Genomic DNA, 15,896 nt, shown 5'->3' on the forward strand with positions numbered 1-15,896 from the left:
GCTTCTTGGCTGCTGTTTCTTATCCGCCAGTGTTTCGGCGAGTCTTGCGTAGAAGCTCTGCGCCTTGGTCCCATCCCTCCTGCCGTCGTGAATACTACCGGGGTGAAGGAGCCCTGGTCCACATTCTGTATTCTTTCTTCATATGCTCTGTTCTTCTCTTGTTCGTTTCTTCTGTGGGCTGCATCAAGGGTCAGGTCTCTGTGGCAATGGGCCATGGGATCAAAGATCCTTATGTCAAAATATGCCCTTTGTCCACGAGTCCAAAACCCTCTGGCGCTAACATCCACTCGTGCTTCGTTGGAAACATTAGCGGTGCGTCTGGCGAGGTGTTCGCCTTGCAGAGGGAGCAGCATGGGTTCCACAGTCACGTCGTGGCAGACTTCTTTCAGCATCTGAGCTGTTATGTCTCTTACTTCATCATGTCTCATGCAGACGAGACCTCCTCTCTTGCATGTCATGGCATGATTTTGGTTGAAGGGTGAGCCACATGTTTGGGAGCCCATCCACTGGCCAGCCATACCTGAGGGCAAGGGCATCAGTAAATTCTTTTTTGTTTAAGTTGAAGCCTTTTGCCCTGATAGGTAGTGTGGTTAGCCAGTTTGAAGCGCCCACTTCCTGTGCAATATCTGTCCTCCTCCTTGTGTCTTCTGGGAGTTCTCTCATTAGGTCACTCAGAGTGTCTCTGTTTTCCTTCTCTGTTTATGGAGATTTCATTCCTTAGTGACCTAATATATTGAGGGTTGTCTCCCCTTTCATTTTGATTGGTAATATATCCGGTCAAAGAGGCTGTGATTCGGATTGAGTTCCCGAATTCAGACTCGGCCAGATTTTGTGGGTTGGTGATGCCGAGCCCACCCATTTTTGGCGGCAACTCCAGCAATCTTCTCTCCTGGTCACTGGGACATTTGCTATCGCCGGTATGAAGGTGTTTCTGACAGCATCTTCCAGAGGTTTTAGTAACGGAGCAACATCAGGAACTGTCCTCATGAGGCTACTACTACTACTACTACTATCCCTGGACACTTTAGACTATCCCCACGGTGTCTAGAAGGCCTGTTATCCGACTATGCGACACCCCACAAGGCCACTACTACTACTACTACTAATATTACTACTACTTATACTACTACTAATACTATTCTCTCCCCTACAGAAGTCCGGTGTCCCAACCTCACTACAACGCTGACTACTGCCTTAAGTGTGGTAGTGGAGGATAGAGGCCGAGTGGAGGCTACAGCGGACTATTCCTGCGAGAAGGGGAGGAGGATAGTCGGGAATAGTCAGGAAGTGTGGTAGTAATGGTATCTGGAGTGGCAGTCAACCGCTGTGAATGTAAGTAATAGTAGTTGTAGTAGTAGTAGTTCCAGTAAGTAGGTGATTGTAGTAGCTCTTGTAGGGTGTTGAATAGTAGTAATAAGACTATCCTGAGACTAACTAGACTATTCCTAATACCCCTCAGATGTAGTAGTAGTAGTAGTAGTAGTAGAAATAGCTTATGTTGGGTGTTGAATACTACTAACAGGACTATCCTAAGACTAACTAGACTATTCCTAACCCCCTCAGATGTAGTAGTAGTAGTAGTAGTAGTAGTAGTAGTAGTAGTAGTAGAAATAGCTTATGTTGGGTGTTGAATACTACTAACAGGACTATCCTAAGACTAACTAGACTATTCCTAACCCCCTCAGATGTAGTAGTAGTAGTAGTAGTAGTAGAAATAGCTTATGTTGGGTGTTGAATACTACTAACAGGACTATCCTAAGACTAACTAGACTATTCCTAACCCCCTCAGATGTAGTAGTAGTAGTAGTAGTAGAAATAGCTTATGTTGGGTGTTGAATACTACTAACAGGACTATCCTAAGACTAACTAGACTATTCCTAATACCCCTCAGATGTAGTAGTAGTAGTAGTAGTAGTAGAAATAGCTTATGTTGGGTGTTGAATACTACTAACAGGACTATCCTAAGACTAACTAGACTATTCCTAACCCCCTCAGATGTAGTAGTAGTAGTAGTAGTAGTAGAAATAGCTTATGTTGGGTGTTGAATACTACTAACAGGACTATCCTAAGACTAACTAGACTATTCCTAACCCCCTCAGATGTAGTAGTAGTAGTAGTAGAAATAGCTTATGTAGGGTGTTGAATACTAGTAACAAGACTATCCTAAGACTAACTAGACTATTTTTAACCCTCCCAGATGTAGCAGTAGTAGTAGTAGTAGTAGTAGAAATAGCTTATGTTGGGTGTTGAATACTACTAACATGACTATCCGAAGACTAACCAGACTATTCCTAACCCTTCCAGATGTGACCTGCGACCTACCACAAGGCTTGGATAATGGTAGAATAGTCCGACTCAACCAGACCCTGGAATACGGTAGCCTGGTCGAATATCACTGTCTACCGGAACACAGGCTGGTCGGGGGGAGCTTCCGGAGGTCATGTGGCGAGCTGGGCGAGTGGTTGGGTGGAGAACCGAAGTGTGTGTTGGGTAAGTAGTAATAGTAGTAATAGTAGTAGTAGTAGTAGTAGTAGTAGTAGTAGTAGTAGTAAAAATAGCTTATGTTGGGTGTTGAATACTAGTAATAAGACTATCCTAGGACTAACTAGACTATTTTTAACCCTCCCAGATGTAATAGTAGTAGTAGTAGTAAAAATAGCTTATGTTGGGTGTTAAATACTAGTAATAAGACTATCCTAAGACTAACTAGACTATTATTAACCCTCCCAGATGTAATAGTAGTAGTAGTAGTAGTAGTAGTAGTAGTAGTAGTAGAAATAGCTTATGTTGGGTGTTGAATACTAGTAATAAGACTATCCTAGGACTAACTAGACTATTTTTAACCCTCCCAGATGTAATAGTAGTAGTTGTAGTAGTAGTAGTAGTAGTAGTAAAAATAGCTTATGTTGGGTGTTAAATACTAGTAATAAGACTATCCTAAGACTAACTAGACTATTTTTAACCCTCCCAGATGTAATAGTAGTAGTAGTAGTAGTAGTAGTAGTAGTAGAAATAGCTTATGTTGGGTGTTGAATACTAGTAATAAGACTATCCTAAGACTAACTAGACTATTTTTAACCCTCCCAGATGTAATAGTAGTAGTAGTAGTAGTAGTAGTAGTAGTAGTAGTAGTAAAAATAGTTTATGTTGGGTGTTGAATACTAGTAATAAGACTATCCTAAGACTAACTAGACTATTTTTAACCCTCCCAGATGTAATAGTAGTAGTAGTAGTAGTAGTTGAAATAGCTTATGTTGGGTGTTGAATACTAGTAATAAGACTATCCTAAGACTAACTAGACTATTTTTAACCCTCCCAGATGTAGTAGTAATAGTAGTAGTAGTAGTAGTAGTAGTAGTAGAGAGAGAGACAGAAAGAGAGAGAGACAGATTACTACCATGAATACTACTATTACTATTAACTATTTTGTACTATTCCAGGTCCAGAGGATGCCTACAACACCATAGGCTCCGATAGTAGTAGTAGTAGTGTGAGTACTACTTCTACTTCTACCGCTAGCAACACCGGGCTCTACATCGGACTATTCTTCGGGCTCATCCTGGCGATAGTCTTCATAGGAGTGCTAGTCTACTTCAGAATGTAAGTAGTAGTAGTAGTAGTAGTAGTAGTAGTAGTAGTTATGGTGGTGGTGGTAGTTAATTCTTAAGGTTGTCATATCACTTTACGTTTTCTGCTATAACTCAGCTTGTATGTGTGGTAGGTAAATCTAGCTTGCGTGGTAGTTAGAGTGGTAGTTGACCTTCCTTCCTATCAAAATTCGTGTTCCTAACCTGAGTGTGGTAGGAGTTATAGCAGGTCAAAGTTAGGGGAGTGAAAAATCCTGGATATTTTTTTCTGAATGGCATACTGTTTAACATTTTTGTATATAACTCAGCTTGTATGTATGTTAGGTGAATGTAACTTGAGTGGTAGTTAGTGTGGTAGTTGACCTTTATTCTTACCAAAATTCGTGTTGCTAACTTGAGTGTGGTAGGAGTTATAGCAGGTCAAAGTTAGGGGAGTGAAAAATTATGTTTATATTTTTCTGAATGTCATAACACTTTACATTTTTGTATATAACTCAGCTTGTATGTGTGTTAGGTGAATGTAACTTGCGTGGTAGTTAGAGAGGTAGTTGACCTTCCTTCCTACCAAAGTTCGTGTTCCTAACTTGAGTGTGGTAGGAATTATAGCAGGTCAAATTTAGGGGAGTGAAAAATTATGTTTATATTTTTCTGAATGTCATAACACTTAACATTTTTGTATATAACTCAGCTTGTATGTGTGGTAGGTAAATGTAGCTTGCGTGGTAGTTAGTGTGGTAGTTGACCTTTATTCCTACCAAAATTCGTGTTCCTAACTCCAATGTGGCAGCAGTTATAGTGGTATGAAGTTAGGCCTATCAAAATTTTCCAATCCTCCCATTTTCATTCAACCAGCTGTAACATTTTTCCCTACCATTCAACCGGCGTGCATGGTAGATGGATGGGCCTTGGTGGGCTGGTAGACACACCCTTTGGCTATCCTATCATACTCACAGGTCTGTAATTACCTGGTTCATTTGTATCAGCCTTCTTATAGATGGGTGTAATGTTGGCCAGTCTTCATGTAACTCACTGGTCTGTAATTACCTGGTTCATTTGTATCAGCCTTCTTATAGATGGGTGTAATGTTGGCCAGTCTTCATTAACTCACTGGTCTGCAATATCTTCCTGAGTGTCCTTCCCCTCTTTTATCACCCGTGGGCCTGGAGTGCCAGGCAGTGTTAACAGTGCCACAGACAGTGTTATGTGATGCAAGACAGATTAGTTACCCAGTGTTAGGCTGTCCTGTTACCTGACCTGCCTACCCCTCTCCTGTGACATGGGGTCAGGTGTTATGCAGTGCTATGTGATGCCAGGCAGTGTTCATAGTGGCATAGATTTGTGTGGTGCCAGAATCAGTGTGATGCCAGTCATTGGTGCCAGGGACGGTATATGTATAGAATAACACCCAGGTGACCCTAGGACAAAGCCTTATTATTCTCCCTCACTCCCCTCAATGTTACCAGCTTACCGTAGGCATAACATTGTATCTTTCTGTTTCTGCCCCATAAATATTGCAAAAAAGACCATCAGTAATCACCGATGTTAACAATAATTATAAATGCATATTGTTATCTTTATGGGGCGATAGTTTGGGGTCAGAAAAGACAATACGCCAAGTACTACTAAGGGCTGGTAACCCTAAACTACCACTTGAGCCAGCTAAACGTAATATATGGAGGAGAAAAGAGAATAAATGAACCCGTGGACATACCCACAACTCCTGTGAAAGCCTTGTCAAATATGTGTAGGCCTACTTGTGTGCCAACATATGTAAGAGCATGGGCCTAACTTTTCTTCTTCCTCCTCAGGTTTTGGGCGCCCAGCCGTACACGTGAACTAACAGTCTTGGCTTCAGGGCAGGTCGCTAAAATGGTATGTGTGTGTGTGTGTGTGTGTGTGTGTGTGTGTGTGTTACGAAGGTTTTCATCATTAATATAAAAGCTTGTTGTTGGGGTGAGAGGTGGAGTCAGAGGTCAGCGATGAATAGATGCGTTTATTGGGATAGTGAGAACAGATTCCCGCAGTGAGGGGCGGCCGGGCTGCAACTGCCCTTAAGTGCTTGGCGCCACTCCGGCGTAGCCTTGCCCCGGTAGAACATATGGTACAGCATGAAGTGCACACCCCTACACTCTCCCCCCAATTACACAGTGCGGTGTAATGACAAAATGGTGTAAAGAAAAGCATAGTGAACCCAGAGCAATGAGCGAGGTACAATGATATACAACAGCAGACATGTCCTGGATGAATACATTGAGCCTAAGCAAAAGAGTTACCAACATAATCGTCAAGGTGCCTTGGGGCGCGCCTGGGGCGTGCAGGTCTCGGGGAGTCGGCGCGAGGTTCTGTGACTGGTGTGATGTCTTCTGGCTGCACACGCCGCGTTTCCTGAGATTCGGTGGGGAGTGGGCGGAGGTGTCGCCTATTCCGATTAGTCGCTCTGCCGCTGCCATCTAGGCGCAACAAATACTGCCTGGGTGCTGTCAGCTCCACCACAGTCCCCGCGCGATCCCAGCGCCCGTTGGCTGGGTTTTGGATGCGCACACGCTGCCCTGGTTTCAGAGGAGCGAGGGCGTGGGCTCTTGGGTCGTGCCGTAGTGAGGAGCGGGTCGCTATGCTGTTCATGGTACGCTCCCGGTCACGAAGTGTCCTGCCCCATCGCTCGTTGATGAGATAGCGAGAGCTCTCTACTGGTATGGCGTCGCGCAGCTGCCTCCCGGTCAGCAGCTGGGCTGAAGATGCGTCAGCTCCGTGTAGTGGTGTGTTGAGGTATTGTAAGAGAACCCTGGCGACGCTGTCCGTGTCTAAGGAGCCTCCGCGGGTGATGTTGCCTCGCAGCAGCCACTTTGCTGATTTGACCGCTGCCTCTGCGCGCCCGTTGGACTGAGGGTAGTGGGAGGATGAGATTATCAGATTGACACACCAGTCACTGAAGAAGCGTCTGGCCTCTTGACTGGTGAGGTTCGTGCCTACATCACACGACAACTCCACGGGGATGCCGAATCTTGTGAACCACCACCGGAACGATGTGATGAGGCGGGTGCTGGTCTGCCATGTGATCCACTTCAAGCCATCCTGTCAGTCTGTCAGCGTATGCGATGTACGTGTTGCCTTCCAGGTGGAACAAGTCGGCTACCACTTGCTGGAACGGGAACTGAGGCGGTGGGGTGTTCAGGAGTGGCTGCGAAGGGGCATTTGCTTCGCACACCCGGCACTGGCGTCGCTTCTGCTCAACCTCTGCATCGATGCCGGGCCAATACACGGACTGCCTGGCTCTGCGGAGCATGGAGTCTCTGCCCTGGTGGCCAGCATGAAGGTTGTTCAGCACGGCACGTCTCAGGGTGGACGGGATGACGAGACGCGGGAACCGATCATCGCTGGTGTACAGCACCGTGTCTCCCTGGCACGACAGGTGACGCCTCATCCTGAAGTAAGGTCGAAGTGCCTCAGGCTCAGAGTCCTCTTGTCCACCCCAGTTGTTGTTGAAAGTCCACAGTTCGGTGCGGCTTCCCGTTTTTCTTGGGCACCACCACCATGCGAGCACACCACTCCGTCGGTTCCCCGGCGGGTACTGCTTCTATAGTACCTTTGGCGATGTCGTCGTCGAGCTGACACCGCACCTCGTCATAGAAGTGGTGGGGAATGCTGGCGGGAACGTGTACTGCGTGTGGGGGTGCCCCGGGCTGAAGATGAATGTGGTGGGGCGGGCCGCGCATTTCCGGTAGGGGAGTGCGCTCCACCGAGAACGGCGTGCGTCCAAACTACTCCAGGAACCATTTCTCGAGACGCTCCACGTTCTCCTCCGCCAACTCGAAGGGTGGTGCTACTGGGCGCTCGGGGAGCGTCGGTGTTTCCTGTGTCACTAAGGCGCCAACTCCTGCTGCGGGACGGGGAAAATTGCGCGGCACTAGGTGCAGAGCCTTGCAGGCCCCGAGTGACAAGTAGAGTTGCTGAACCCCCTCGGCTATGTGCACGCACTCTGATGTGGTGAAGGACCCCGCTGTGACCTCACACGTCAGTGTAGTCGCGCCTATGGTATGTCGCGCCTATGAAGGGCAAATGTATGTAGTCGCGCCTATGAAGGCCATATGTATGGAGTGTATGAATGTAGAATATTAGAGATAGAGCGGGGCGCCCCGAGCGAGTAGTCGGGGCGCCCTGGCATGTTGTTTACAGTGCCTGAAAGGCATAGATAAGGAGGGCCTCATGGTTGACCCTAGGGTCAAATGAGGGGCCATAGAGAGGTTCGCCTCGGGCGGGAGGAGAGACGGGAGTGAGACAGCGTCAGGGGAGGGCGGCCGAGTTCCCGTCTCCCACGGCTGACGAGAAAGAGAAGAGCTGCAAAGGCTGTCATTAGACCCTCAATGTCGTGAGTTTAAGAGTGCATTGTTAATGATCTGTTAGGATAAGGCGACAAATTTGGTATACTCGATGTGTCTGTATCAATTATCTGTTATGCTGTGTCGTGTGCTGTATGATTAAGTGAATGTATCGCTTATCCCGCAGGTAAACCGCATTAAAGCGAGTGTGCGACAAGGTCTTGTGTGATTAATCCTGCTCCAGTCGCAATGGCGACTACAGTCAGGCTACCTAGAAGTTTCACTCCTCCTCCGGCGATGTGGCTGATGGTTCTCGTCGAGGGCTGGAGGTGCCGCTGGGATAGACCCGTGTCCTTAAGGAAGCGACGCCCCGCGATGCACACCTGTGCCCCGGTGTCAGCCACGGCCGCAGTGCGGCACTCCGTCTGCAGACGGGAGCAGGAGACTTTTACGGGTAGTCCTGCCACCGCCTCCACGCTCCCCACAATCACTGCATTTGACGACCGTGCCCCCTCTCCGCTCGGTTTGAGGGAGCGGCACAAGCGCCAAAAGTGCCCCTTCCGCCCGCACTTACGGCATGTGGCGTTGCGGACTGGGCACTGGTCGTTGCTGCTGCAGGGACTGCCTCCACAGCCCCGGCAACGTCTTTGAGGGCGTCCGGGGTTTGCGCGGAGGTGGGTGGCGCGCTGCCCGGTGTGGCGTTGGTTCCTGGCCGCCGCTGCCTCCGTCTCTGTGGCCGGGTGGTTGGAGGTGGGGTTTATCTGGTCGCCGTGAAACTGTACGCCCGCCACGGGTGCTGCACTAACCGCCGGGCGGTCGCCTGCCACTCTGTCCGCTGCTTCTATGATTTCACATTGGTTCACTACGTCACTGACTGATTTAAGGCGCGAGAAACACCGTAACACTTCTGCCTTCATACTGCGGTTACTCAGCCCCATGACCACGTTTCTACTTAACACGTATTCAGTAAGGGACTTATCACATTCGGGGCACTGAAAGCTGCACTCTGCCGCCAGTGCACGGCATTTCGCTACGTACGCATCGACACTATCCCCCGGCACCTGGGAATATTGAAAGAACTCTGACCATGCCCCCACCTCGCAACGGAGCCCGATCACTACGCTTCTCACCACGTCTATTGCTGCCGAGGTCGAGAGCTGGCGGAAATCCTGCCTGAGGAAGCGTGCGTCGATTCGCTGCTGGAGATCGCTGCTGCACAGAAGTCTCACGTACGAGGCGGCAAGTGGCGGGGACCACCCGCAGATGATGCCGTAGTCCTCCACACTCACGGCCCATGCCTCGAATGCTGCCGGCGACATGGCTTGAGTGGCCGTGCCAGGCCCTGTTTAGGTCTGATCATAGTAGTAATTAATATTTCTTTGTCCATGTAGTGGAATGCTGTACCTATATTTCTCGCCACGTTATATGTATCACCGAAGATCCCATTTATATGACTTTCTGGTTGCATATAATCTTGCATTAATACTCCCAGGTCTCTCTCTTCATTCACTTTCTTTAATATTTCACCATCTCCTATTTCCTATGTCCATTTTGGTCTTTCTACACTTTTCCCCATTTCCATAACATGACATTTCTTCACGGTGAATTTCATCTCCCATTTCTGAGTCCATTTCCAAATCTTGTTTAGGTGTTCTTGCAGCTCCTTGCAGTCTTCACTGTTTCTTATATGTCTTTGCATCATCTGCGAACATGTAGCTGTTTATGGCATATCATTAATATGGACTAGGAAGAGTACTGGTGTGGTGACCCCTGGGGCACTCCACTTTCCACCATTGCGATCTAGTGTCCTTAACCACGGTTCTCATCTCTCTTCCTCTTAAGTAGCTTTCCATCCAGCACTTCATTTTCCCTCTCAATCCTCCTTTATTCTCTAGTTTCCACAGCAGTCTTGAACTTTGTCAAATGCCTTCATTAAGTCTAGGTAAATGCAATCCGTCTCTTTCCTGTAATTTGTCCGTCACTCTTGAGTAAAAGCTCAGCAAGTTTGTCACACATGAGCGGTGTGTGTGTGTGTGTGTGTGTGTGTGTGTGTTCTCAGGCCCAGATAATGTAATAATGCAGTAATAATAATAATAATAATAAGATCCTACCCTCCAGGAATCCTTTGAAGCCCAAGAAGCAAAAATCCTTCAAGGTCCTCCACAAGAGAAAGGAGGAGGAGAAGGTGGAGAAACATTGACAAGCGGAAGGAGAAGGAGGAGGAGGAAGGAGGAGAAAAGAGGTTTAAGAAGAAGAAGACGGAGGAAGGTAGGAAGAAAAGGAGGAAAGAACAGTAGATTTACACACACACACACACACACACACACACACACACACACACCATTAATGTCACACATCAACCAGTTTATTTATTTATCTCTATCTAATTCCCCCCTCCCTTCCCAGAGGAAATGCCAGTGTTTGAGTGCCGCTGTGCCTGGCCGTCCAGCGCTGCCCGGCACACGATGGCATCCAGCTGCCCACCATTGTCAGGGAGTGCATTGACCAGATAGAGGTGAGTGTTATTATTGTTATTATTAGTAATATTTTTATTATTATTATTATTATTATTATTATTATTATTATTATTATTGTTATTATTATTTCCACCTCTCTCCTCATCTCTCTCTCCACCTCTCTCCTCATCTCTCTCCACCTCTCTCATCTCTCTCTCCACCTCTCTCCTCATCTCTCTCCACCTCTCCTCATCTCTCTCTCCACCTCTCTCCTCATCTCTCTCTCCACCTCTCTCCGCATCTCTCTCTCCACCTCTCTCATCTCTCTCTCCACCTCTCCTCATCTCTCTCTCTCCACCTCTCCCTCATCTCTCTCTCCACCTCTCCTCATCTCTCTCTCCACCTCTCTCATCTCTCTCTCCACCTCTCTCCTCATCTCTCTCTCCCTCATCTCTCTCTCCACCTCTCTCCTCATCTCTCTCTCCACCTCTCTCCTCATCTCTCTCCACCTCTCTCTCATCTCTCTCTCATCTCTCTCTCTCTCCACCTCTCTCCTCATCTCTCTCTCCCACCTCTCTCCTCATCTCTCTCTCCACCTCTCTCCTCATCTCTCTCTCCACCCTCTCTCTCCTCCCTCTCCTCTCTCTCCACCTCTCTCCTCATCTCTCTCTCTCCACCTCTCTCCTCATCTCTCTCTCTCCACCTCTCTCTCTCTCTCTCTCTCTCCACCTCTCTCTCTTCATCTCTCTCTCCACCTCTCTCCTCATCTCTCTCTCCACCTCTCTCCTCATCTCTCTATTCATCTCTCTCTTCTCTTCCACCTCTCTCCTCATCTCTCTCTCTCCACCTCTTTCCTCATCTCTCTCTTCTATTCCACCTCTCTCCTCATCTCTCTCTCCACCTCTCCTCATCTCTCTCTCCACCTCTCCTCATCTCTCTCCACCTCCTCTCTCTCTCTCTCTCTCCTCATCTCTCTCTCCACCTCTCCTCATCTCTCTCCACCTCTCTCCTCATCTCTCTCTCCACCTCTCTCCTCATCTCTCTCTCCACCTCTCTCTCTCCACCTCTCTCCTCATCTCTCTCTCTCCACCCTCTCTCCTCTCTCTCTCTCCATCTCTCTCTCCACCTCTCTCCTCATCTCTCTCCACCTCTCCTCATCTCTCTCCACCTCTCTCCTCATCTCTCTCTCCACCTCTCTCCTCATCTCTCTCTATCCAGCTCTCTTCATATCTCTCTCCACCTCTCTCCTCATCTCTCTCTCTCCACCTCTCTCCTCATCTCTCTCTCCACCTCTCTCCTCATCTCTCTCTCCACCTCTCCTCATCTCTCTCTCCACCTCTCTCTCTCCACCTCTCTCCTCATCTCTCTCCACCTCTCTCTCTCCTCATATCTCTCTCCACATCTCTCCTCATCTCTCTCTCTCTCTCCACCTCTCTCCTCATCTCTCTCTCCACCTCTCTCCTCATCCCTCTCTCTCTCCACCTCTCTCCTCATCTCTCTCTCCACCTTTCTCCTCATCTCTCTCTCCACCTCTCCTCACCTCTCTCTCCACCTCTCTCCTCATCTCTCTCTCCACCTCTCTCCTCATCTCTCTCCACCTCTCTCCTCATCTCTCTCTCTCCACCTCTCTCCTCATCTCTCTCTCCCTCCTCTCTCTCCACCTCTCTCCTCATCTCTCTCCACCTCTCCCTCATCTCTCTCTCTCCACCTCTCTCCTCATCTCTCTCTCTCCACCTCTCTCCCCATCTCTCTCTCCACCTCTCTCCTCATCTCTCTCTCCACCTCTCTCTCATCTCTCTCTCTCCACCTCTCTCCCTCATCTCTCTCTCCACCTCTCTCCCCATCTCTCTCTCCACCTCTCTCTCTCCTCATCTCTCTCCTCATCTCTCTCACCTCTCTCCTCATCTCTCTCTCCACCTCTCTCCTCTCTCTCCACCTCTCCTCATCTCTCTCCACCTCTCCTCATCTCTCTCTCTCCACCTCTCTCCTCATCTCTCTCTCCACCTCTCTCCCTCATCTCTCTCTCCACCCTCTCTCTCTTCTCTTCCACCTTTCTCCTCATCTCTCTCTCCACCTCTCTCCTCATCTCTCTCTCTCCACCTCTCTCCTCATCTCTCTCTCCACCTCACTCCACATCTCTCTCTCGTCTCCTCTCTCTCTCCACCTCTCTCCTCATCTCTCTCTCCACCTCTCTCCTCATCTCTCTCTCCACCTCTCTCTCCCCCTCTCTCTCCACCTCTCTCCTCATCTCTCTCTCCACCTCTCTCCTCATCTCTCTCTCCACCACTCTCCACAACTCTCTCTCCACCTCTCTCCTCATCTCTCTCTCACCACCTCTCTCCACATCTCTCTCAACCACTCACCTCATCTCTCTCCACCTCTCTCTCCACCTCCTCATCTCTCTCTCCACCCTCTCTCCTCATCTCTCTCTCTCCACCTCTCTCCTCATCTCTCTCCACCTCTCTCCTCATCTCTCTCTCCACCTCTCTCCTCATCTCTCTCCACCTCTCTCTCCTCACCTCTCTCTACATCTCTCTCCTCATCTCTCTCTCCACCTCTCTCCTCATCTCTCTCTCCACCTCTCTCCTCATCTCTCTCTCCACCTCTCTCCTCATCTCTCTCTCCACCTCTCTCTCTCTCTCTCCACCTCTCTCCTCATCTCTCTCTCTCTCCACCTCTCTCCTCATCTCTCTCTCCACCTCTCTCTCTCCACCTCTCTCCTCATCTCTCTCTCCACCTCTCTCCTCATCTCTCTCTCCACCTCTCTCCTCATCTCTCTCTCCACCTCTCTCCTCATCTCTCTCTCTCCACCTCTCTCCTCATCTCTCTCTCTCCACCTCTCTCCTCATCTCTCTCTCCACCACTCTCTTCACATCTCTCTCCACCTCTCTCCTCATCTCTCTCTCCACCTCTCTCCTCATCTCTCTCTCCACCTCTCTCCTCATCTCTCTCCACCTCTCCCTCATCTCTCTCCACCTCTCGCCACCTCTCTCTCCACCTCTCTCCTCATCTCTCTCCACCTCTCTCCTCATCTCTCTCTCCACCTCTCTCCTCATCTCTCTCTCCACCTCTCTCCTCATCTCTCTCTCTCCACCTCTCTCCACATCTCTCTCTCCACCTCTCTCCTCATCTCTCTCTCCACCTCTCTCCTCATCTCTCTCTCTCCACCTCTCTCCTCATCTCTCTCTCCTCCTCTCTCCTCATCTCTCTCTCCACCTCTCTCCTCATCTCTCTCTCCACCTCTCTCCTCATCTCTCTCTCCACCTCTCTCCTCATCTCTCTCTCCACCTCTCCTCATCTCTCTCTCCACCTCTCTCCTCATCTCTCCACCTCTTTCCTCATCTCTCTCTCTCCACCTCTCTCCTCATCTCTCTCTCCACCTCTCTCCTCATCTCTCTCCACCTCTCTCCTCATCTCTCTCTCCACCTCTCCATCTCTCTCCACCTCTCTTCTCTCTCCACCTCTCTCCTCATCTCTCTCTCCACCTCTCTCCTCATCTCTCTCTCCACCTCTCTCCTCATCTCTCTCTCCACCTCTCTCCTCATCTCTCTCCACCTCTCTCCTCATCTCTCTCTCTCCACCTCTCTCCTCATCTCTCTCTCCACCTCTCTCCTCATCTCTCTCCACCTCTCTCATCATCTCTCTCTCTCCACCTCTCTCCTCATCTCTCTCTCCACCTCTCTCCTCATCTCTCTCTCCACCTCTCCTCATCTCTCTCTCCACCTCTCTCCTCATCTCTCTCTCCACCTCTCCTCATCTCTCTCTCTCTCCACCTCTCTCCTCATCTCTCTCTCCACCTATCTCCTCATCTCTCTCTCCACCTCTCTCCTCATCTCTCTCTCCACCTCTCTCCTCATCTCTCTCTCTCTCTCCCGCTCTCTCTCATCTCTCTCCACCTCTCCTCATCTCTCTCTCCACATCTCTCCTCATCTCTCTCTCCACCTCTCTCATCTTCTCTCTCTCTCCACATCTCTCCTCATCTCTCCTACTACTACTACTACTACTACTACTACTACTACTACTACTACAGGTGTTATAATGTGAAAACCGATGTCATTATGTTCAGAAAGTAATTTATCATGACCTTTACATATCCAAGCATTAACCTCAAGTTTATAATATATTCGAGGTCAAGGGTGATGTGTGTTGTTTTCATGTAGGGTCAAGTTGGCTAGGTACAGCTTGACCCCTGACCCCCTGTCTCTCTCTCTCTCTCTCTCTCTCTCTCTCTCTCTCTCTCTCTCTCTCTCTCTCTCTCTCTCTCTCTCTCTCTCTGGGGTGCCTCCAGAGTTCCTACAGTGTTAGCGGATAGGATAGGATCAAATACTGTGTGTACACTTGAGGGCTTGGAAGGCAGTGTTGGGGCTTAGGGCTGAGGGCTTGGAAGGCAGTGTTGGGGCTGAGGACTGAGGGCTTGGAAGGCAGTGTTGGGGCTTAGGGCTGAGGGCTTGGAAGGCAGTGTTGGGGCTGAGGGCTGAGGGCTTGGAAGGCAGTGTTGGGGCTGAGGGCTGAGGGCTTGGAAGGCAGTGTTGGGGCTGAGGTCTGAGGGCTTGGAAGGCAGTGTTGGGGCTGAGGGCGGCTTGGAAGGCAGTGTTGGGGCTGAGGGCTGAGGGCTTGGAAGGCAGTGTTGGGGCTGAGGGCTGAGGGCTTGGAAGGCAGTGTTGGGGCTGAGGGCTGAGGGCTTGGAAGGCAGTGTTGGGGCTGAGGACTGAGGGCTTGGAAGGCAGTGTTGGGGCTGAGGGCTGAGGGCTTGGAAGGCAGTGTTGGGGCTGAGGACTGAGGGCTTGGAAGGCAGTGTTGGGGCTGAGGTCTGAGGGCTTGGAAGGCAGTGTTGGGGCTGAGGGCTGAGGGCTTGGAAGGCAGTGTTGGGGCTGAGGGCTGAGGGCTTGGAAGGCAGTGTTGGGGCTGAGGGCTGAGGGCTTGGAAGGCAGTGTTGGGGCTGAGGGCTGAGGGCTTGGAAGGCAGTGTTGGGGCTTAGGGCTGAGGGGTGGCAGGTCCTCTAGATAAGGCCTGTGGATGTGGAGCCTGGTTGGGAATGCTTTGAGGTTGGCACGGAGGGAGTGGAACATTGGGCACTGGAGTAGGGAGTGTTCTGGGGTGCCAGGCTGTGTGGGGCACCATGGGCAGTGTGTGCAGGTGTCATGAAGTGTTCTGGGGTGGCAGGCAGTGGGGCACCATGGGCAGGAAGTGTTCTGGGGTGTGGTGGTAGTTTGACAAGGCTTTGGTAGAGGTGGTTGTGTTAGTAATTCTATGGTGGGTACTAGTGTTTTGAGCCTGGTGACAACAAGGCTTTGGTAGAGGTGGTTGTGTTAGTGAGTGTGTGTGTTGAGCGTGTCTTCAGCGCACACTGCCTCTGTTGCTGACGAGTAAGGTGGCACTCTCTGCATTGTGATTTCAGGTGCCTGAGGACGCCTTCCCATGGACAGCAGCAGGCGACATCCTCCTGAGGGGCTGCTGTGTGGCGTCCATCCTCCTTTGTATAAAGACAAATACACTTACCTCAACACAACAACTTTTTTTATATTCATATGTTTTCT

General features: G+C 49.7%; 1 protein-coding gene and 1 long non-coding RNA gene across 2 annotated transcripts in view; both read left to right on the plus strand.

The window, feature by feature from the left end:
- Positions 1-1,328: 1,328 nt before the first annotated feature.
- LOC126993835 (complement C2-like) overlaps positions 1,329-15,896 on the plus strand; it is a 47,539-nt gene continuing 32,971 nt past the window's right edge. Inside the window, exons 1-4 of the mRNA XM_050852975.1 lie at positions 1,329-1,332; positions 2,305-2,490; positions 3,441-3,600; positions 5,396-5,459. Coding sequence (XP_050708932.1) covers positions 3,599-3,600; positions 5,396-5,459 — 66 coding nt within the window. The 5' untranslated portion in view covers positions 1,329-1,332; positions 2,305-2,490; positions 3,441-3,598. The remainder of the gene's footprint in view (positions 1,333-2,304; positions 2,491-3,440; positions 3,601-5,395; positions 5,460-15,896) is intronic.
- The window catches only part of LOC126993837 (uncharacterized), a 1,836-nt gene continuing 302 nt past the window's right edge, over positions 14,363-15,896 (plus strand). Inside the window, exons 1-3 of the long non-coding RNA XR_007748329.1 lie at positions 14,363-14,899; positions 14,964-15,167; positions 15,202-15,896. The exon at positions 15,202-15,896 is cut by the window's right edge and continues 302 nt beyond it. This is a non-coding gene — a long non-coding RNA (uncharacterized LOC126993837). The remainder of the gene's footprint in view (positions 14,900-14,963; positions 15,168-15,201) is intronic.

Source organism: Eriocheir sinensis, unplaced genomic scaffold (genome assembly GCF_024679095.1).
Source record: "Eriocheir sinensis breed Jianghai 21 unplaced genomic scaffold, ASM2467909v1 Scaffold685, whole genome shotgun sequence".
NCBI classification, from domain to species: domain Eukaryota; kingdom Metazoa; phylum Arthropoda; class Malacostraca; order Decapoda; family Varunidae; genus Eriocheir; species Eriocheir sinensis.